The sequence below is a fragment of the Coffea arabica genome, chromosome 3e (genome assembly GCF_036785885.1).
Source record: "Coffea arabica cultivar ET-39 chromosome 3e, Coffea Arabica ET-39 HiFi, whole genome shotgun sequence".
Classification (NCBI taxonomy): domain Eukaryota; kingdom Viridiplantae; phylum Streptophyta; class Magnoliopsida; order Gentianales; family Rubiaceae; genus Coffea; species Coffea arabica.
The window spans coordinates 6,849,320-6,871,265 of record NC_092315.1 but is presented as its reverse complement, the minus strand read 5'-3'; the positions used below and the strand labels follow the sequence as shown (position 1 = coordinate 6,871,265).

General features: G+C 34.4%; 4 protein-coding genes across 5 annotated transcripts; 3 read left to right on the top strand and 1 right to left on the bottom strand.

Moving 5' to 3' along the window:
• The first annotated feature begins 1,786 nt into the window (after window positions 1-1,786).
• LOC113737240 (putative vesicle-associated membrane protein 726) lies at window positions 1,787-4,196 on the top strand. The gene is made up of 5 exons (XM_027264496.2): window positions 1,787-2,117; window positions 3,019-3,160; window positions 3,400-3,520; window positions 3,639-3,701; window positions 3,864-4,196. Exons 1-5 carry the CDS (start codon window positions 1,928-1,930, stop codon window positions 4,008-4,010), a joined length of 663 nt encoding a protein of 220 aa, XP_027120297.1. The 5' UTR covers window positions 1,787-1,927; the 3' UTR covers window positions 4,011-4,196.
• A 1,212-nt stretch (window positions 4,197-5,408) lies between these two features.
• LOC113736898 (uncharacterized) lies at window positions 5,409-9,767 on the top strand. Of its 2 annotated transcripts, none has more exons than XM_027264099.2 (11): window positions 5,409-5,572; window positions 6,157-6,313; window positions 6,434-6,497; window positions 6,843-6,913; window positions 7,423-7,487; window positions 7,730-7,774; window positions 7,875-7,955; window positions 8,139-8,206; window positions 8,300-8,345; window positions 9,306-9,466; window positions 9,657-9,767. In XM_027264099.2, exons 2-11 carry the CDS (start codon window positions 6,199-6,201, stop codon window positions 9,724-9,726), a joined length of 786 nt encoding a protein of 261 aa, XP_027119900.1. In that variant the 5' UTR covers window positions 5,409-5,572; window positions 6,157-6,198; the 3' UTR covers window positions 9,727-9,767. The 2 variants fall into 2 exon arrangements, with proteins under 2 accessions (XP_027119900.1, XP_027119899.1); XM_027264098.2 differs by having other exon boundaries at window positions 6,114-6,313.
• Window positions 9,768-11,015: 1,248 nt separating this feature from the next.
• LOC113737239 (cation/H(+) antiporter 15-like) lies at window positions 11,016-14,578 on the bottom strand. The gene is made up of 3 exons (XM_027264495.2): window positions 14,214-14,578; window positions 12,568-13,554; window positions 11,016-12,478 (listed from the first exon to the last, which is right to left on the bottom strand). The coding sequence occupies exons 1-3, from the start codon at window positions 14,436-14,438 to the stop codon at window positions 11,180-11,182; spliced, it is 2,511 nt and encodes an 836-aa protein (XP_027120296.1). The 5' UTR covers window positions 14,439-14,578; the 3' UTR covers window positions 11,016-11,179.
• Window positions 14,579-19,490: 4,912 nt separating this feature from the next.
• LOC113737060 (uncharacterized) lies at window positions 19,491-21,298 on the top strand. The gene has a single exon (XM_027264310.2). It carries the CDS (start codon window positions 20,264-20,266, stop codon window positions 21,137-21,139), a length of 876 nt encoding a protein of 291 aa, XP_027120111.1. The 5' UTR covers window positions 19,491-20,263; the 3' UTR covers window positions 21,140-21,298.
• Window positions 21,299-21,946: the final 648 nt, after the last annotated feature.

The following is a 21,946-nucleotide window of genomic DNA, read 5'->3' as shown; positions in this document are numbered from 1 at the left end:
CTTCTCTCCACCCAAAATTTAGTTTCACAAATTCAAAAATGAGTACATCCCTTTCCCTCTTCCATTGCCTATGCCTGCCCCTTCTCACTCCTCCACCTTCACCTTTTTGCTTTCTTTTTCCCTCAGTCCCTTCTTTTGCCATATTCTCCCTCACTCTCTTTCCCTGTCACCATTCATCCTGCCGTCTTGTTTTCTTTCCTATTCATCCTCCAAAGAAAGGAAGAGGTGATAGTGGTGGAAAAAAGGAAAGGGATTGAGACTAAAGAGGAGAATGGGAAAAATAGGGTAGCAATGTGAGTGTTGGTGTTGGTGGTGGCGGTGGATTGGGGAATGATGGGAGAGAGTGGTGGTGGAAGAGACAAATGAGTGTATGTGTTATTGAGTTTGTGAAATTAGAGTTAGGGTAGAGAGGCATTGGGACGAAACAATTGATTAAGTCAGAAATTTGGTATTAAGTTGGTTGTCAGATTTGCTCTTTAAATATTGACTGCATCAAGTATTGTCACATATTCCAATCAAAATTTGATCGAAAACGTGATTGAGGACCAAATATAAACATTTGTTATTGCATGGGGACTAAAATTTGTTATTGCATAGGGACCAAAATTTAATTTTGATTCCTTGAGAGTAAAATTTAATATTAGTAATATGTAATTTGTAAGGGCCATGGTCACCATCAAGCACTTAAGTTTTGGTGGTGTAGGAGATCAAGCATTCAATCCTTATCTCACACTAATTTGCCACTATATGTGACTGTATTCAATGGCTTTCTCCGTATTACCGTTACGTCAAAAAAAAGAGTAATTTGTAAGGGACTATCAGTGCAATTTTGTCAATAAAAATAAAAATGTTGGAATGCAATTATTCATTTTTTTTTGTCTCCAAGTCTAATCATTCTCTTTTTTTTTTTTGTTTTGTTTCGATAACTTTAAGCGTAAAGTTAGAAATAAGCCATGATCGAATTTATGCTTTAAGTTTATTCTTTTTAGTGCACTATGTCACAAGTTGAATTTTAGTATATTCTTCGACAAATAATGATTATATTGCATTGAGTTCAAACTTAATTTTTTATCTGAGAAAATAGCATCCTTGTTACTTGTCATGTCTTGCTTTCAAACTCCATGGAAAACAACACAAGAAATTTACCATTTCACTTCTACTTTGATGAGTTTGAGGTTTACTATTTTTTAGAGTTTCCATTAAATTTAGAAAGTAACTTCAGTTCTCATGTTAGAGTATTACCTGCGTTAAACCAGTGTAACTTTTGTAACAATTTACAATTGTCATTGCAAAAAGAAATGAGATGGACCTTATCAAATTCATTTAAGTAAATAACTTTTTTAAAAAAGTAAATAACTTTAGTAAGAGTTGTGTAGACATGGCTTTTTCTATTGTGCATGCTTTGAATAATTATTTTGTTTTTAAAGAGAAAAGACCGAACCATGGCTTACTTGAATATGATAAAAAGTATTTTTTTTTCCCTTTATGACGAAGAAAAAAAGGAAAATATTTACATACGTTCTGTTAAAATATAATTTAGTTACCATGGCCATGTTTGTTTTACCAAATTTAATTTAGGTTTACTCTATACTATATGAAGAAGAAGAAATAGGAACATCTTTGATGGGTGCTGATCAATTAAATCTTCTTTCCAAATAAAACGTTACTAAATTATGACATCATCAATCTTACTTCTTTAAGCTAGCTCTCCCCAATTCTAGGATAAAACAAAGAAAAAGACTCCCTCTTCATATTCTCAGCCCTCATTTCTCTCTGATCCAATCATTTCACCTTTGTCTCTCTTTCTCAAACCTTCATTTGCATTTTCTTGCCAAATTTCACCACTTTCCTTTTCTTTCAATTGATGAAAATTTGAGGGTTTTTCTTGCATATGAAGATCAAATAGTAGAGAATTGATCAAACAAAAATGGGACAACAAACATTGATCTACAGCTTTGTGGCACGAGGCACTGTAATATTAGCAGAATACACAGAGTTTACAGGCAATTTCACCACCATTGCCTCTCAATGCCTACAAAAGCTGCCCGCTTCCAACAACAAATTCACTTACAATTGTGATGGACATACATTCAATTACCACGTTGAGAATGGATTCAGTAAGCCAAATTTTGCCAACCCCGTTTATTCATTCATTATCCATGCTGCAGTTTTTAGTACATCTTTTTTTTTTTTCCCTTTGTTCTTGTAGTTTATATAGCCATTGGTGATCAGGAACGAAGAATTTGAACATTGCAGGGGCTAAAGATGAAAATTAGACGTATAGGAGGTCAACTCTAGCTGTAAGAAAATTTGTTGGGGTGGCAAATTTTTATTACATAATTTTCTAGTTCAAACTATGAATAGTCATGATAGATGTTTCCAAAATCTTGCGAGGAATGGCTACCCCGTGCTGCTATATGTCTTCCTATGTAAATGTGAAAAATGGAGTATGAGATGACTTAATTAGAAGGCATATAAGCACAAAATCTTTTGAAATTTCCAAAATCTTTATGTTCATGGATATATTTTTGAATATGAAAAGAAATGAACATGCAATATCGAGATTTATGAGCTTATGCATTTCGAGTATTGCATATTGCATCCAATTTTAATATATATACACACACGTTAAAAATAAAAAAAAATTATCTGATTGCATCATAAATACGTTTTTTAATAATTTTTTATCTTTTTAATTATTTTTTTATCTCATATATATTATATTATAAAAAGTACCATAAGTGAAATGATTAGTATTTATTCCACGTGTATGTATCCATTCTCGCGTGAAAAAGTAAATCATTTCTTTAACTTTTCTTGTAGTTACTCATTAGCAGCAACTCAAGAATCTCAATTTCATTTTTTTTCCCTTGTTATTTTTCTTTTTACAATGCTCACCTTTTTTCCTATTTTATTTTTCTTGATTAAGCAGCATCATTTTTCATTTACATACCACATTTATTTACATATAATTAATCATAAGGAACGTACTAAGCAACTAAATATTGGATAATGCAGCCTATTGCGTTGTTGCTGCTGAAGCTGCAGGCAGACAACTTCCCATCGCCTTCTTAGAGCGGATCAAGGAAGACTTTCACAAGAGATACGGTGGAGGAAAAGCATCAACTGCCAGTGCTAAGAGCTTAAACAAAGAGTTTGGGTAATTCCCATTTCTAGTATTTCTAGTTCGTTCTTCTTTTAAGGATCATGTTTTTTTTTTTTCCAACCATGCACCCAATTTTACCACATAAATACACAAAATGACATTTTAAGCTTCCTTGCATTTATACAATTCTCTGATTTAACTATCAGTTTTTAGAATACTAAAACATCAGACAAATTTTTTTTTCTTTTGATTAATTTAAGTGCTTTACCAAAGATTTCCTTGTTCTGTGGTAGACCAAAACTGAAAGAGCACATGAAGTATTGTGTTGATCATCCAGAAGAGATCAATAAGCTTGCAAAAATTAAAGCTCAAGTTTCTGAAGTGAAAGGAGTGATGATGGAAAACATTGAAAAGGTAAGAAAGCTAAAATAAGCATTCATTTGTTGCATGCTTTTCCTGTTTTTTTTTTTTTTTTTGCTTCCAATTACCAAGTTTTCTGTCACTTTATGCACATTAAGTTTCTTGATTTTAGGTTCTTGATCGTGGAGAAAAGATCGAGTTATTAGTCGATAAAACCGAAAACCTTCGATCGCAGGTTAGTTTAAGAAGTTTACGTATTAGTTTGAACTTATCATTAAGAGCTAACCAAGAAAGTAATTCTATTTAACGTACTTGTATATCTTATGCATTTGCACCCCTAAATTAGTTTGAATTCCTTTTTTTCTTAAATGATGAGAAAATTTGTCTGATGTTTCAGGCTCAAGATTTTAGGCAACAAGGTACTAAGATGAAAAGAAAAATGTGGGTGCAGAATATGAAGATGAAGTTGATTGTGGCTGGTATTATACTAGCAATTCTTCTAATCATCATACTGTCTGTATGTCCTGGTTTCAAATGTTTTTGATTCAGGCAGTATCTGTTGCCATGGATCACAGATTTGGTCTTTTTCTGGTTCATCGTAGAATTGGCTGGTTTCAGACATATAAAAATGTTCCAGGTGCTAGTAGCATTCTCAGTTAGAATTTTCTTTCTCCCTGCCTTGAGGTGGGGTAAGAGCTTTGTAATCTTGGTTACAATGTATAGGGAACATTAGAAAGCAAGTGCAGAAGAATCTCTACACCCTATTGTAAAACATTTACCACACTTAATCTAACATGTCATTTGTATCAATCTCGGATCCTAGTTGGATGATTGCCTAATTCCTTTTATTTTACATCTTGAATCCATGTAATTTTACTATTTAGTAGTAGTACTTTTCGGACAAAGTTTAATAAATTAAAGATTAATCTTCTACACACCAACAGTGTATACATTTTTACTATTAGATGCATGATACATAATTCGATTTTGAATTTGAAACTCAAATTTTACATATATGTTGTATATCCAATTGTGATAGTGTATACACAGTAAATGTACATAAAATTTACTCATAAATTAATTCGTAAATTGCAAATCACATGCTCTTAAGGATACATTCTTATTATGGTCCAGCTTTTCGATATAAAATGTGATACCTATATAGTGTAAGAACTAAAGTTTTTTTTTAATAAATATGATTTGACAAATACATTATTCTTTTTGCTCTAATCAATCAGTCAAGGGAATATATTTGTGTGTATTATTCAAGGCTCATATGTTTAAATCCCCAGTCTTCTTTCCGTTTTTTAAATCCCACCTTCTCCTACTAAAAAAAAAATTAAAAAAAGCTCATACGTTGATAGAATTTCACTACACGATGAAGTTTTCTAATTTCATTTTTCACCTTCCAATTCTTTAAGTATGACATGGCCTTAAATATCTTTTTTCAAAATAAGACTCAAAACAAGATTCAAATTCAAATGAGTATGGTCTATGTATGCCATAGACCTAAATTTTTGATTGACCAATGTAAGGCATAAAAAATGAATGTGATTTTTTCGAGAATATAAGAAAATGTTTGAGCACAAATTATGAAAGGGCTATATTCAAGTTATAATATATATCCCGAGAGTTACAGAAATCAATCGAGTAATTCATTCTTTTATTCAAGAAAAAATATAAAAATTAAATAAAAATATGCATAAACCACGTAGACTTGATATCAGTGTGACATTTTTATTGTTAGAAATATAGCTGAAGGTGGGATTTTGCATTTTGGCCAAAAGTTGTACAGTTTAAATTATGTTAAGGAATTAAATAATTTTATTCCAAAGGTGAGGATTAGTACTTCTCAGATGGGAGGGGGGAACAAAATATATTTTCTTAAAGTAAGAGGGACTATTGAAGCAATTTATCCCAGCGAATAAATCACGTTGTTTTGATCTCAACGACTTCAGCTCCCAAACCTTGAAATCGCTCTCTTCCGTTAACCCGTTTCTTCCGGCAACTAGATCACCAAGCTTAGCTCGGTCACCGGACTCACCGCCGGCGGGTGTCCATCAGCGATAAAGAATCAATTTTTCCGACTCCCAATGCCTGTCTAAGGTAAGAATCCGTCGTAATTATGACAACCCATTTCAATAAAATTCCCATCACTGATCGTCATATGTATAGAAAATGGAATGGTATCAAATCAATTTAATTTTTCTTTTTTTTTTTACTTATTTATGTTTCATTGATTACACTCTTTCTGCATTGCTATTTAGTACCTTCAAGTATTTTAATCATAGGTAAGCATGAAATTTGCTTGAATTATTGAAAGCCCATTTCAGCAACATTGGTATAAATTAGTATATTGTTGTGGAATATTATTGGTACTATGATTTTTGAATATTTTTTTTTCTTTTTTGGGTTCTTTATTATGTAATGGGCCCAAAGGAAACTAAAGAGAGAACAACTCTAGTATATGATGTGGATTTTCATAAAAGAAAAAAACTTACGTTTTTTTTTTGTTTGGAGTTTTTCTAGCCAATGTTAGCAAAACGATTTTCTAGCTTTATGTAATCTTGTGGTTTTACAGATTGTATATATATTTAAGATGAAAAACATCAGATAACTGCATTGCTGATTTTGATTGAATATTTAGGATGACCCCCTCTTTTCCTACTGCAAATTTTGGGCATTTTCAGTCTCCTTTTGGTGAAATTGCATTGTCTTGGGAGGATTGCTAGATGGTGTGGCTGGTGATTGTTGGCTTGTTGGTATTACTCTGGGCGGTTTCTTTAGGCAAAATACACTTGGGTTCATCTTTAAATTCCAAGACCACCTTCCTGAATGATAATGCAAGTAAGATCACTATTTCATCGGTAATAAGTTTGTTCTGAGCATAGATGAATACTTTGTCCCTGACAATGAATTATTGTTTGTTTGAGGAGTAAATTTTATTCTTGGATTTTGCAATTTTAGGTGCTGGGTTGCCTTCAAGGAAAAATGTCTTGTTGGTTATTGCACACCCTGATGATGAGACAATGTAAGGTTGTGTTACAAAATTCTTATTGTGTACTTTTTGTTGCAATTATTTAATTGGACTAGAAGCTTGTGTTGGATACCTGATAGTGGTTGAATTGTTACATCGGTTAAGTTTAGAATATAGAACATTCTGAACATTTTCCGACTTTGATCGCATGTATAAATTTTATTTAGGTCATAAGCCAGCAACATTGCCTAAACTAAGGAATGTAATAGTGCAAGAGTAAAACAAAAGTTTGAAACTTTGTGTGATTTATAACATGATGTCCTTTCTGTTTTTAAACGTTAAGAGTCACAAGTTTGTGGTTTTACCATATGCTTGTAACATTACTTGATATCTATGCAGGTTCTTTTCACCAACAATCAATTACCTGACTTCAAGGGGGCATAATGTTTATATACTGTGCTTGTCAACTGGTAATGCACTACTACAGACTTGCAACTTCCTAGCTGCTTATATAAGCAGGACACCTAATTAAGCAGAGAAACTTCCTTTGTCTCCTCTACCATGGCTAATGTTTCAGTTAGGTTGGTTAAACTGGCTTGGAATCTGATGAAAAACACAGCTGAGTGTCCTAGCAAAGACAATGTTCTGATTTGACTGGATATGTAATCTCACTACGTGTCGAATGATTTCCTGAACATGTTTTCTGAAACAGGCAATTTTGCTTTGCTGTACAAAAGGTTGAAGCTTGCAGATAGAGAAAATTTTAATTTCCTGTGTCTGATTGTCTTCCTCATAATGGGGAATGGGTATATGTATCTAATTATACGATGTTTCTAATTATACTGGCTCTAGTCTGGGAACATTTGAAGTGGTAACTAGTCCTCTGTAGAAGATGGCATTGAAAATTCAACAATCTTAACACTGTCATCAGCATTTGGTTTTTCCAATATAAAAGTTTCAAAAGTTGTCTCTTTTGTAGGTAATGCAGATGGTATTGGGGGCATCAGGAAAGAAGAGCTGTACCTAGCATCTGTTGTCTTGAAGGTATTTTGTTGTTGAATAGGAAATTTTATTACTTCCATTCAACATGCAGCTGGGTGCTCAGACCACAGACCTTTTACATCCATACTATCCACATTTTATGGAACTGTACTACTACATCACATTTCTATTGTTGCCTGATTAACGTTAATATTCTACATACTATCCAGATAAACAGTTCCGGGGTTCATATTTTACTTGGGCTTTGGTCTTCCATGTCATTGAAATTATTTTTACTCATGCAGGTGCCATCCCAGCGAGTGAAGGTTGTGGACCACCCAGATTTGCAGGTACCTGTCTGAAATATCTTACAAGATTTGATACTGGGCTATTGTTTTCCTTGTGACACATTATGCCAAAAATTTAGTAGAATATGGCTTTTGAATGTAGGATGGTTTTCACAAGGTCTGGAACTGTAATTTATTGGAAATGATTATTAAGGAGGAAGTTGATTCTAAAGCCATTGATGTGGTAAGGTTTTGTCTATTTTATTGGCCAACTTCTCTACTTCTAGCCTTTTTCCTACTTTGTGAAATTATGTGGCATGAGGCCGTTGTTATGCTTATGAGTGCCTCACTGTAGCTGGCAATGTGAATGGTTAATTGTAAGTTATCTGGAGATTATACTCAACTCACTCTCCTTTTGGCTTCTCAGATAATAACTTTTGATAATTATGGTGTTTCTGGTCATTGTAATCACTGTGATGTACATCGGGGAGTGCGGTCAGTAGATCTTGACTTATTTGTGCTGTCATTAAGAGCATGTATTTGTTGATTTTGCATTTATGAAATCTGAATATTGGTTTTGCTATGCAGAAAGCTCTTCCAAAATTCTTCCCAACAAGTTGAAGCCTGGGAACTTGTAAGTTACAACATCTATCTTGTGATAATAGAGTTACTGGTTATTGTGAATTTTATTTCTTCCATGGTTGTTAGATTATTCATGACCTCCTCCAACTACGACTTAGTTGTACCAAAAAGAGCGAAGTGAACCAAAGACCTTGTTTGTCATGGTAGAGTGACCTGGTATTGCAGCTAAGTATGTGGTTATGACATGCAATTTTGAAATTGAAGAAATTTTGCTCCTTCTCTTAACTTCCATCAGAAAACCTCATCTTGTAAAGTGTTTGTATTTATTATTTTCCACAATGTCCTTGAGCCCTGCCCTTTTGCCCTCCAAGATTACTCTTCCCATGCACAGTCACCCTTTCACTCCCCATTCCCTGCTATGATTTTGTGTTGATGTTGGATTTAACTTTTGGTCTCAATTTGTACGTGCGATTTTGATAGATTATGTACATTTTCATCTGATTTTATTGTGTTACTGAAGCTTAGCTTCTGGGAGCTGCAGTCAGGAAACAGAGTGGGAGACTTAGGGATGAATGAGATTTGGGACTAGTCTGTGATTAGTTCTAAATGCTGGTAGTGGCTGGGCAGCAGAATCTACATTTTTGTTTTATGTGTGGAAGTCTTTGTTTGTTACTTGGAACATATGAACATACATACAAGTAGTAGCTATTTAGCTGTTTTCATTCTCGCATGGTTGAACAGGAATCTGGTGATCTTAGTCTCTTGTGCATTTGAGCATGGGTGGGTCAAAATCCATCCATATTTGGGGTGTTGTAGCAACCTACTCTATGCATACAACTAAAGCTAACATCCTCTTGTCTGTTATTAGACGTTTGGTCACAAATTCCTTCTCTTCCTGTTTCTCATTTTCCATTTAGGATTTTTCCTGAGAAAGCGGCAGTGTGTTTTATTTTAAGTTTCATTTACAGCTTCTACAACCTTAAATCATGGCTTTTGTTCTTATAATACCCAGGTCAGTAACAACATATTGCGCAAATACTGTGGACCAGTTGATATTTGGTTGTCCATTTTATTAGCCAGGAAATGTCTAAACAGAGAACTGCAGTCTTTGCTGAACGAAAATCCCTTTCAAAGCTATGCTGCAATGGCTCAACATAGGAGCCAATGGATATGGTATGCGTGCTGCTATCTTCACATCTAATTGGAAGGAGAAGGGATCAATATATTTTTCCTTGCAAGATCTTTCATGATTTTCCTAAAAAGGTTTTGTTTTGGGGTGGGGATATATTTACTTTGAATAATCTAACTGACTTCAATGATCTTTTGTGCATTCTCATTTATCTCATCTTAATTGCCAATGCAGGTTCCGGAAGCTTTTTGTGTCATTTTCAAGCTACACTTATGTAAACACTCTTAAGATGATGAACCGTTAGGCAATACCTACAACCATTTTTTGGCTTTTTTTGTTTGGGGGGGGGGGGGGGGGGGGGGGAAGAAAGGAAAGGAGGGGGGAAAACGGAGAATAAGATGGGGGTGGTGAAGGAAGTGGGAAAGGGGAGGAGGGAGTGAAGATCATTGTGGGAGTGATGGGGCCATGGTGGAAAGAGAAGGGTGAGAAGGTGGTCAAAGTGGTGGTGGTGGTGGTGGTGGTGGTTGATGGGGTGTATTAGGGTGTTTTTTGGGTGCTCCTTGGGAGGTTGCTGAATAGTTTTTGGACAAAATAACATGTTCTTATTATTATTTCTTTTTTGGGTCTAAAATATGAAGCTCGAGTAATGCCTATTGCCTATAGCTTCTTATGAGTATTTAAGAGCAAATTGTTGTAGTTTGACTGTGTAAAGTATCCAAATATGAATTTTTTGTATTTTTTTCTTGATCATCTTTTATCTCTTTCTCTCTCCTTTTTTTTTTTTTGCTAAAATAATTTAAGTTCTATATGATATTGATATAACAGAAAAGATGGATTTTTCTGGGATCGGGCAATGACAAGGGGTATATATATATATATATATATATATAGACACACACACACGCACAACAAAGCACATTTTGTAGGCTATCTCAGAGTTTTCTCAAATTGTTGGATACTATGATTGCGTATCCTTGACAATATCTTATTTCAATTAACCTCTTTTTTTTTTTTTTTTTTCTCTTTTTGGCTTCAAACCTAATTGAAGAGAATTAATGGGTTAATAGTCACTTAGGTTTTACTCATTTTTTACATCTAACTCTCCTCCAATTAATTTTAGTTATAATTTCTCTTCGTGCCATATTTTTGTCCATGCATGGTAAAATTAATTGTTAGGTTAGTAAATTTATTAACATTGATATAAAGTAATCAATTATTCATGTAAAAGTAGATTTTTGCCTTTTTTTTTTCTTTGCCTTGATCCGATTTCACATTTATATTACGTTCTCTCTGACAACTTACACATTTATATTGTAAGAGGAAGGGGAAGAAAAATAACGATTGCTAGCTGAAATTCTTAATGCATTATAATTAATTTTGTTATGGTGCATCAAAAATTTTGTATTGTGATGGAAGTTCTTCTATTCTTGGATTAAAAAAAAAAGAAAAACTGTTGGTGGCCTTTTTTCCCAAAAATAATTGATTACCTTTCAGTAAAAGTTTTTCCATAACCTTGCAAGCACTTTTGAACGTAGAAGGCTTTCTATTCAACTTTTCTGAAAGCACTTTTGAATAGAGCCTTCTTATTGTCGTTCTATCATGAGAAAAAGCACTTTTGCGGTGTACAAGCCTGAGTATACAAGAATTAGTGAGATGGTAATATTGTGATTTGCAAATGACCTTGCCTTTTGTTGTTCACTTTTCTGGATCTACTGCTAACAATCTTCCAAGTCACTGGGTAAAAATCCTGAAAAATACTAGTTCATGGTTAAGAAATTAGTCTTTCTAAAGCTTGCATATGGCTCAAATGTTTCGGTCTCCGAGAGTGATGGCCTGAATTCCATGTCCTTCCTCTGACTAATTGTGCCGGCAGACCTCACTGAACCATCTCTAGGAACAGATGGCTTATGATATTGCTGCACCACCAGCACTGAAAACACAGATTTGAATTCTGATGTGACCAAAAGATCCCCAATAGGCCCTAGCTCAGGGCAGTCACACCAATCAGCAAGGCCTACTGTCAGAGGCGATGTTACTCCTCTCCCTTTCCCGACTATGTATAGATCGTGATTGTCACCATCCATGTCTTTTATTGCATTAACAGTCTCCTCTTCATCGTTTAGCATGAGTTCAGAGAAGCTTATGGAGCTGTCATTGACTGTAGCAATCTTAAATTTGTTCAAGAATTCATCGTCTAGAAGTCCGTGGCTTTTGGAGTCGATTTCTATAGTCACTTGATCTCTATCTTCAAAAGCCAGGGGATCCCATTCTTCTTCCTCCGTGTCTTGACCTGAAATGAACCTTACCACTGTTAGGCTGGTCTCTGGATGTTCAGCCATTCTCCATGCATAAGCTAATGCCTCCCTATCATCGGAACCTCCAAAAAACAGCATGGCAATGCTCCTTGCACGGTTTTGTGAATCAGTGAGACCACGGTCAATAAGAATGCCCACAGAACATGGTGCATTTTCCATCACACTCTCATTGACATTTCGAGCAGTGGGATTTATGTCCTCCATGTCTCCATCCAAGGTTTGTTGCTTGTGAAAGGGGAGCATTATGAATGCTGCCCTCTTGTCCTTGGCAATGCTGCAAATATCTTCATCCATTGTCGCATAAGCTGAACTTGCAGTCATCACCTGAGTATCTACACCCTCACTTTGTAGCTTGTAGTTTTCGAAGGCAGCGAGGATTTGTTCTGTTCTTTCTTCTAAATAACTTGGATTTCTGGGGCCTGACCCACCTGCGCTGTGGACAACCAGCATAGCAGAGGCACGGCCGATGAGTTCAACTAGGTGAAGAGCAAAAACAGTGATTGGTGATTTTTGAGTGGAATTGGACACTTCCAGGAGATTGATGATGGAAGGGACATTTCGTACATCATAGATACAAGCAAGTATTCGGAGTTCTTCATCTGATTTTGCTTTTTGTATGGTTCTCCTCTTATATGGCGTCATATTCTTTGTGGGACGGTACAACATTGTTGCTGGCGTGACAACCATTGTCATCACAAGAATGGCAACAACCATAACTGAGAAACTTTCCTGAGTCAGAGCCTGTTTAATTAAGATAAAGAAAATATCTAAGTTTCTGAGTCAACACCTAATTCAAATCCATATCCAGGGAGAGGGACAGAAAAAAATACCTTTTGGGTGAGACCAATCTCAAGAATTGCCAAAGCTAAGGTGCTCTTAGTGTTAGTGAGTACTCCAACAGCCACTGCCTCTTTGGTTGGTAAATCATGTAAAAATGAGATCGTAAGGGCGCTTACAATTTTAGCAGAAGAGGCTAATATGATGATTAATGCCACCTTAATCCAGCTTGCCTCAACTTTATTCAGGTCGGCTCTAAGCCCACAGGCAACAAAGAAAACAGGCATAAATATTCCATTCACAACATCTTTAAGCCTATCAACAAGTACAGATTCAAGAACTTCATCAGGGATGATCAGTCCAAAAACTAAAGCACCAATAAGTGGATGTGTACCACATGCGTCTGTGATCACTCCGAGGAGCCCAACTCCTGTTATTACTGAACACAGGTAGAATTCACTATACCCTTGGCCTTCTGGAGTATTCTTAACGATCCAACTCAGAGCAGGACGAACATAGAAACCACACAACAACACGACAGCGCACGTAGATAACACAATCCAGATCAAATTTGTTGTTTTATCCCCCGTTATTGCAAGTCCTAGCGCAAGAAAAAACCATGAGGCCAGGTCACTGAGTAAAGCTGAAGCGACAGCTATTTTTCCAATCTCTGTGTGAAGGATTTTCTGCCTATCAAGAACTTTAGACAGCACTGAAAATCCTGTCACTGTTAGAGCAGAACCCCAGAAAAAAGCACCTAATTTTGTTGGTGATTCAGCCGTTACGTGATCCTCTATAGTGAAGTATGAGGAGGAACCAATGATCATTGGAATAAATATTCCAGCCACGGCAATATGCTTAGCCTGGGTTCCTGTTCGGTACATTGCTCGTATGTCCATCTGTAATCCCGTCAGTAATGCATAATAGACCAAGGAGTAATGCGCCATTGGCTCTAACACTGGAAGGTAGTAAGGTGGAAATAAGAAATTTGAGAAGAATGAAAGTTTCCCAAGTACAGAAGGTCCCAAGATGATACCAGTCTGCAAATTGCAGAAATCATTTTCTCCTTCTGATTAGTAACGCCAAATGTATGCTTGATTCAATTTATGCATTGAATGCAGTTGAATTTGATCAAGGGGAAAGAAGTACTGATATGTGCTGTATTCATCATATAAACACTACGTTAAGATAAAACTAAGCTCAATCTAGTATTCTTAATTGTGGCATCACAACAAATTAGGACCATTGTTAAGAATTTCATTTTCAATATTCCATGTAAGATTTCTTACACCCAAATCAACATATTTGGAGCAAGACTTCATATCCATATAGGTGAACTGAATAATGCAAGCATGTATGCACATAAAAGATGGCTTGAGAGGTACAAGAAACCATAATTGATTTAGCTTAAATTTCAGTAAATCTCAAATTCTCGCAGAGAATCGCGCCAACCAACTATCTTCATGCTAAAAAATCAGGAAGACATTTTCCTTCAGAAATCGTATCAAGGCCAAGAGGTCATTAAACTACAAAAGGAAAACAAAGCATTCTCCAAGATATGCATCTAAATTGAGGTCCAACAGTCGAGGTGAATACACTAATTTGTCCTGAACATAATTTTCCTATTCTTATATTTCTTTAAGGAGATGGACTTCAGCTACAGACATGCATGAAAGAGCTGCAAAAATCTTGAACTTACGAGGATTTCAGCAACAAAGGGAGGTTGGTTAAAGGGTCTAAAGGCAATAATGAGAAGGCGGGTGGCCAGGACAGCAACTGTTAATTGAACAAGGAAGAGAGGAACAACTGGAAGCAAGGGATTAGGGCCATCCCAAACGCCATTGAACCTGTATATTGTATCAGAATAGCATTGAACATCTTGATATAGTTTATCAAAATCCACAGTTATCGTGGCGTTAGTCATTATGGCTTTTGCTCCTCCTCCTCCTCCTCAAACCACCTCTTTCTGTATATATGTCCCCTCCTTGCCTTTCTTGCCAGGGCTTAAACCACAACCTGGACTTTTGGTTCACAGCTATTGCTACAATGGAAATATCATTTTCTATACATTGTCAATGAATAAAAATCAGAGATGAAACAGATTTTAATTAAGAGGCCTAGCCAAATTTTACGGTTGGCCGCCATATATGGGGAACAAAGTTTTCCTGCTGGCAAACTTCTTGATAGATAACACATTTTGCATGTCATGGCTGTTGAGTTGTCATTGGGACATCAAGTTGACTTCCCCTTTATTTCCTCTTTCTGTCACTTATTTTTCTTCCTTGTCTTAATTAATTATTAGGGGTAATTTCAGAAGCCTCCCCTGAGGTTTCTAATAATTTCATTGGGTTCCCTTGAGATTTTAAAAATTACACTTGCCTCCCTTGTCTACCTAAAATAACAATACTAGCCTTAACATTTTAACAAAGCTCTCTTGTTGGATATGCATATACAAAGAATGGGATTTATGATTATTTTTTCTTTTCATTTTCTCTTTGTATTCCTCCTTTTTTTTAATTCTTTTTGCCAATAAAACTATGCAACTACAAACACAAACCTTAAATGTTAAACTAGTTACTTTTTTTTTGAAAAATTTTATTGTGATCTAATTTTATTTGTCAATCTTTTTTTTTTTGGTATTAAAAGCAACACCAACTCAAAAAACACTAACTAAAAAAAAATGCCCAAAACTGCTATCAAACTATAATGATAGTTTCCCAATCCAAAAATCTACCAACTCTAAAAGCATTATAATAACACTTTCTTCTCCAATTTAGAATGAATAAAATTGGTATTGAAAAATATTTTATCGTAATAATAGAATTATCATCATAATTGCTTATCAAATAACAAATTTGGTATTGAAAACTTAAGAATCTTTTCTTATATGTGTGCTAAATATATTATTATTGCTTTAAAAGATCCGAGCCATAAAAATTCTCAATTCTGACACAAGGTACTTATTCGATCTAATAGAATGATTTTGCCGTATCCAGACTAATACCAATCCAAGCCATTTCATGAATAAAATGTGACCAATTAACCAGCCAACAAAACTACTTGTTACAAATAACATCTTGTTGTTGCGTCGAAATATATAAATGTTGACTAATCTGGCAAACATTGATCTTGGTAAGATGAGGGTATTTTGGGGTTATTCATTTAAACTTTTGACCAAGTTTAAAGTTTGATTACCAAAACTATCAAATCAAGAGAAGTAGGTGTAATTTTTGAAACCTCAAGGGAGCTCAATCAAATTGTTAGATATATCATGGGAGGTTTATGAAATTAGCCCTAATTATTAATGCCTAAAAGTTACATCCTTGATGAAATCTGCAGCTTCAAAATTAAACCAGATATTACAGGGTGGATTTGATAAAGTTTTAAAACAGAATCGTTATTTGTTATTGTGCGCACAAGATCATTACATCTGTTTTTTTTTTTTTTTTTTGGTAGCACCCCCTGTTATCACTTTTTGCTCTCAAAAGACAAAAGTCACAAAACTGCCTTGTTTTTGTTTTAGCAAGATTTAATTTTTGAAAGTGAGTCCATTATGGAATTACGTATCTCATCAAAGAACCAACCTACACTTTTAAAATTGCATGGAAATCATTGGGAAAGAAAAAAAAAGAAAAGAGTAAGGTGCATATTAATTAATAGATTAATCTTTTCTACACTGCATTGGATATATGATAATTATACAAAATTTGAATTTGAAATTCAATTTTTGCACATATATCATATATCTAACGGTGATGATGTATACACTATCAGTGTATATAAGATTTACTCTTAATTAAAAGGGGTACACCAACCAATATACAAAATACAATATGAAAAAATAACAAACCAGAAAATATTGCAGTAAATTTACGTAAAAGGAAAGCCACTTAATTAAGATGGAGGATTGATGGATTGAATCGATTTTGTAACATTATACTTGGTTCATCATAGATTATCTAAAGCTTATCAAAATGTTGCATGTTAATTAGAAACGATTATGTTTCTTTCCCAAAGATGAGGGAAACTAATTTAAGCCACAATTAAAGAAAGAAAAGAAACAATTAAAATAGCTACAGAAGCTGGAAATAAGAGATAATATTAACCTTAAAACAACCAAGAAAACAGTATATTGTCTTTCGTTTAACTCAAGTTGATAAGCTAGAAATTGGATTTTTTTTCAATAGGCAAAGGAAAATTTTTTTATTGAATCAGCAAATAAGAATCGTCAACTTAAAAAATGATAATATTAGAAATAGCATCCCAATATAAAACTAAATTTATACTACTCTATTTTTTCTAATAAAAAAGTAGCATAAATTTAGCTTTTATATTGGGATGCTATTTCTAATATTATATTTTTTTAAGTTGGTTTTATATATGTGCATTGGTTTTAAAATTAGACTACTTTATTTTTCCTAAAATTGGAAGGGGGATGGGTTTGGTGGTTCAAAAGGAAGGAGTGTAAGCGACAGGACTAAAATCAAAATATTTGTTTCGACAAAGTCATATTATTATAAAATACTTCTTCACAGTTTGATTGTGATCTAAAGCCCAAAACTAGAAGAAATATCTTTTTGTGTTGGTGATTAACTTTTTAAGAAATTTTTTTCTTTTGGATTTTGAGTGTATAAATCATAATAAATACTTCATCCAAAAATATAATGTGGTGAGAAAATAATTGTATGCTTGGATAATGGGCTCATTGTATTGGATTCCAACTACTTAACCTTTCATTACCCAAAAAAAAAAAAAACCACTTAACCTACAACAAAAAAATCCCAAAACTATAAATACTTCCTATTTCATAAGTTTTTTTTTAACATTAAGAGGTTACATATATTCAACTACTAAATAATTTTGTAATTTTCTCTTCATGTTAGCTACCACTCAACATCAGAATATCATTATTATAAGTGTACCATTCTTCTATATATGTGTATTTATGCTGCAATTTTCCCTTAGAGCTTTTTTAATATATATATATATATATATATATATATATATATATATATATATTTCCAAGGGCGAGACTTAAAAAACAAGGAGGGGACAGGAAGATTTAAACTTAGAACCTCTAATTTCCAGGACTTCAACCTTAGTGCAGGTATTAGTTGCACAAACTGAATCTTTATTAATTGAATAAACAAATCTGAACAGCACAAAGAGGATCACATCCCTCTCTTAAAAAGCATAAAACAAAATAATAATCACACTAATCCATGTACGTGACTTAAAAACGTATCATGAGTCAGATTAAGTACTGCCAAAGACAGTTATGCAAATTAGAATAAGCGTCCATTTAAGCTCTCTTTCATGACTCTTGAAGCAAAAAATAAATATAGTCTCTTGGACTGTCCTTCACTTCAAATTCAGCATCAACCCTATAATCCCTTGAAGCATCAGGAGTTCCATCACATACCTTAGAAAAGGTTTATCCATTCATCTTCCCTAACTGGTGAATGGTCCAGCGGTAGCACCTCCTACGGGTGATCACTTGGTCCCAAGATCGAGTCTATGCTCTGCTGGATTCCTCCGCGCACTTATCGTGCTTGGGTCGGGTTGGGGCACCGGGCCCGGGTCGCAGGGGATTAGTCGAGCCCCGTAAGGATTGACCCGAACACTCCTGTGTCGACAAAAAAAAAAAAAAAAAAAAAAAATTCATCTTCCCTAACTTTACCATACATTTTCCTCTAATAGGACGCTCCACAAAAGAAGAGTTATCTTGATTGTCTTTTCCTCTTTTTGTGTCGAGGTCAAGAGCCTGTGATCCCTTTGGCCATTTCTTGTTGAGAATTATTGCTGGTTTAGGTGAGAAAAGATTTTGTTCCAATCCCCCTATCATCATTACAACCTTTGGTTGTTTATGACATTTACTTGAATTTCTTGGTAATGACTTTTTGTTGGGACTAACTTTATTTTATATCTTTGAACTTGTATCATCATCATTACAACGCTTGGTTGTTTATGACATTTACATGAATTTCTTGGTGATGACTTTTTAGTTTTTACTGGACTAACTTTATTTTACACTTTGAACTTGTATCACTTTCTTATTTTGTATCATAAACTTCAATTTTGAACACTTTTTTATCCTAAATTCGTAATTTTAGATTCTTTGTACCCTAAACTCTCAAACTTGTTCTATTTAAATCCAATCAATAACAATGGTAGTCAAACTAACGGGATAGAGGATCATACGTATCAATGACAATGTGTTGAAAGTGGTCGAAATAAGCAAAATGATTGCAACTAAAACAAACTGGTCAAAAGTTTGTCACATTTAATAATTAATATTGCTAGCAAAATTATCTAATAAAAGATGATACAAATTAATGCTAATATATTATTTTGATTCAGTTGTGATTCCTTAGCTCATTTTGATCACTTTCAACACATTGTCGTTAATTTGTATGATTCTCTATTTCTGTTAATTTTGCGAATGTCATTATTGATTGGATTTAAATGGGACAAAATTGTGAGTTAAGGGTGCAAATTGTCCAAAATTAAATTTTGGGTGTAAAATAAAAAGTGACACAAGTTTGAGGATGCAATGTGAATTTACTCCTTTTCATTAATAAGTTTTGGTGTAATAGTTAATGTTCAAACCACAGGATTTAACGCTCTAGGATCAAATCCCTCTTAAAATATATTTAAAAAAAACCAAAAAAAAAAACTTATTTTAGCATGAATTAAATAATAGCAAAGGTTCTAGTGAGCTTTACTACGATGGTTAAAGGACTATTATCTAAAATGTAGTTTTTTCTTTTTCATTGAAGAGATTTGACAATCCAAATTAACCTGCTTACTTTTACCTAAATCCGCTATTATTGAACCTCATTAAGCTAAATCGAAAAGTCAAAAGAGTCTAGGGGCATGATGAAAGGCTCCACTTGGGGGGAAAAGTTAGAACTTTTTTGGCATGCTTTTGTTAAGTGTAGTCCCCTCAAAAGTTTCCAATAGCTCTTTTTTTTTTTAATTAATCTTGAGTGGCATGATGAAATAGGTAACACAGAGAAATGAGTACAAGCATCTATAGCAATATCAATGGTGGTAGTGCTTTCTTCATACTCCTTGATCTTCAGGATCTTGAAGCTGGATTTAAAATTGGCAACTTCTGAAGTCTCAGAATACTACTTTTTATGGAGGAATACTGACTACTAATGTAATTTTTTTAATGGGATTTGCTTGTTTGGTTTTGTTGTATTGTGGGGAGGTTTTTACTGATCTGATAGAAAGTGCCATGTGTTGAGCTCAGAGACTTCACATGGCTTCTCTCATTTCCAAGTGTTGAGTTCATAAAATTGATACAGGAAGACCAGATTTTGGCATTATCAAGAGAATCAGTTGCAGAGGAAGACCACCTGATTAGTATCGAGAAAATAAAATCCCAGTCTTTTAGGAACAGTACAAGCTTGGGAAAAGTGATCAGTCTGTGAAGGGGAAGCAAGCTGGGGAGAAACTGCCAAGCAATTTGACTAGTCTGAACACTGGCAAGTGTCCCAATATTATAAAGGGTTAAAAACCAGAATTTGCTCCTTTAATAACATGTTCATGTTCCTTTCTTGGTAAACCAGTTCTTCATCTTTATCAACTTGCTTCTGGTACTTGTGTAGCAGGTTACAGCTTAGCCTAAAAGTTGGCTTTCTTTTTTTGTTCTTTTCTATCGATCCATTTTTTCCATTTTTTGTAAAAATGCTGTAAAGCTCCAGGTTTTGATCTATAATTCCATATCTGAAAACAACTGACATGGCTTCTTCTAGTTGCATCCTGCAAAAATCAATACTACCAGGGGTTTTTGTTCTTATTACATTTTCAGCCTTTTCTGGTTGTGGGGTTTTATCCATTTTTATCACATCTTTAGTGTTGATTATATCCACAATTCTCTTCGCATATGCAAAGCGAGAATATCAAGAAGAAACGGTGCAAACAGTAGAAGTTCTTAGTCAGAGCAGTATTAGTCACCCTATTCTGCAGCGGCAAGATTCACCAGAATCTGAGTCTGAAGGAGTTGACAATAAACCAGTGAAAGAAGCTAGTCAGCACCAGCAAGATTCACCAGAATTTGATGAGGTTGACAATGAATCAGGGAAAGAAGTTGTTGGAATCAGCAACACAGAGCAGCAGCAATGTTTCCCTCATTTTATCAAAGTATCAGAAGAGCAGAAGGCAAAAGCTGATGAGAGTAATACTTTTCAAGAAAAGGCAGTTCAAAATCAGGGAGGTGGTGCAGCTCATCAGATTCATCCTGATTTGTATTCAGAAAGTGAAAGTATTGATGGTCAGTCATTTTCAAGTGATCAAGATTCAGATATTGACTGGTCATACTCAGGTAACTTACCAAGCCAAAGCCCAGAATGTTCAGATGATTCCATTTCTGATGAAGAAAGCTTGATTGAGATAGCTCTTCCTAGTGGCCATTATGTTGGACCAAAAGAAGAATATCCCAAGTTTTCTTGGCAGCAAAAGTTTCAAGATTTCTCCACAGAAACAAAAATGTTTCATCAGCATAGCATCAAGCAGCTCTTTGCAGAAATCAATGACATGAATGAGGAAGAAAACTTGATTGAGATCGACCTGTCCATGGGTTCAATCAAATGCTCAAGGTTTGAGATTGAGGCCTAAGTAACACTGAATCCTTTATCATGGTAGTATTTTACATCTGTAACTCCTTGTTGATCAGTATTGAAAGTTTTTGATCCTTATGGATTTTGTGGCATATATTAATTTGTGCTGGTATCTTTTGGCATTCAAATTCATAAATATAACACTGCTGTTGCTGTATATTGTTCTCTTTCCATTGGATATCTTTTAATTGCTTTCCCTGTCAAAGTATTAATTACTTGCTAAGAAACTTGGTAACATGTTGGATTTCCAAGTAAAAATGAATGTTATATGATGAAATGTGAAGAATTAACCCTTGGGAGTTGGGAGGCAGGACTAGTAAATATGGACATTTGGTGCAGAAACTTTTAACATTTTACGTGGTAAAGTCTGGCTTTCACAAATATATATAGAAGAAGCATTTTTTTTTCCATATGGAGAAAACAGTATGCATTTTAATAATTTTTTGGGATTACTTGTATAAAAACAAAATGTGACAGAGCTATAAATTTCTTGTATTTTAGATAGAAGCCAATACATTAAATATTCATATATTAGATAGAAACAAATATCTTATCACTTATTAAGCCTCTTTTTCTCTTGAAAAAAAAAAGTTTAAATCTATAGCTAGTCAATAATGTGCTACCTCCTGTTTTCCTGTTTACTTTGAATGTCACATGAGCACCTCATTGTTGCTTAAAAGAGTAACAAGTAATCAGTAAGGAGGAGAAAACATGAGACAAAATAGACAATGTTGCCTGAGAGATAATTCTTGTCATAATTTAAAAGACAATGTTCCCAGAAGATCATTCATGTGTTTAAATGTGG

Excerpts from the sequence above, each read along its gene's own strand:
- LOC113737240 (XM_027264496.2), top strand. The coding sequence starts at position 1,928 with ATGGGACAACAAACATTGATCTACAGCTTTGTGGCACGAGGCACTGTA. Across the intron at positions 2,118-3,018 it reads CCACGTTGAGAATGGATTCA|CCTATTGCGTTGTTGCTGCT; the intron begins GTAAGCCAAATT and ends TGGATAATGCAG. Across the intron at positions 3,521-3,638 it reads TGATGGAAAACATTGAAAAG|GTTCTTGATCGTGGAGAAAA; the intron begins GTAAGAAAGCTA and ends TCTTGATTTTAG.
- LOC113736898 (XM_027264099.2), top strand. The coding sequence starts at position 6,199 with ATGGTGTGGCTGGTGATTGTTGGCTTGTTGGTATTACTCTGGGCGGTT. Across the intron at positions 6,314-6,433 it reads CTTCCTGAATGATAATGCAA|GTGCTGGGTTGCCTTCAAGG; the intron begins GTAAGATCACTA and ends TTGCAATTTTAG. Across the intron at positions 9,467-9,656 it reads CATAGGAGCCAATGGATATG|GTTCCGGAAGCTTTTTGTGT; the intron begins GTATGCGTGCTG and ends TTGCCAATGCAG.
- LOC113737239 (XM_027264495.2), bottom strand. The coding sequence starts at position 14,438 with ATGACTAACGCCACGATAACTGTGGATTTTGATAAACTATATCAAGAT. Across the intron at positions 13,555-14,213 it reads CCTTTGTTGCTGAAATCCTC|ACTGGTATCATCTTGGGACC; the intron begins GTAAGTTCAAGA and ends TGCAATTTGCAG. Across the intron at positions 12,479-12,567 it reads AGATTGGTCTCACCCAAAAG|GCTCTGACTCAGGAAAGTTT; the intron begins GTATTTTTTTCT and ends TTAATTAAACAG.
- LOC113737060 (XM_027264310.2), top strand. The coding sequence starts at position 20,264 with ATGGCTTCTTCTAGTTGCATCCTGCAAAAATCAATACTACCAGGGGTT.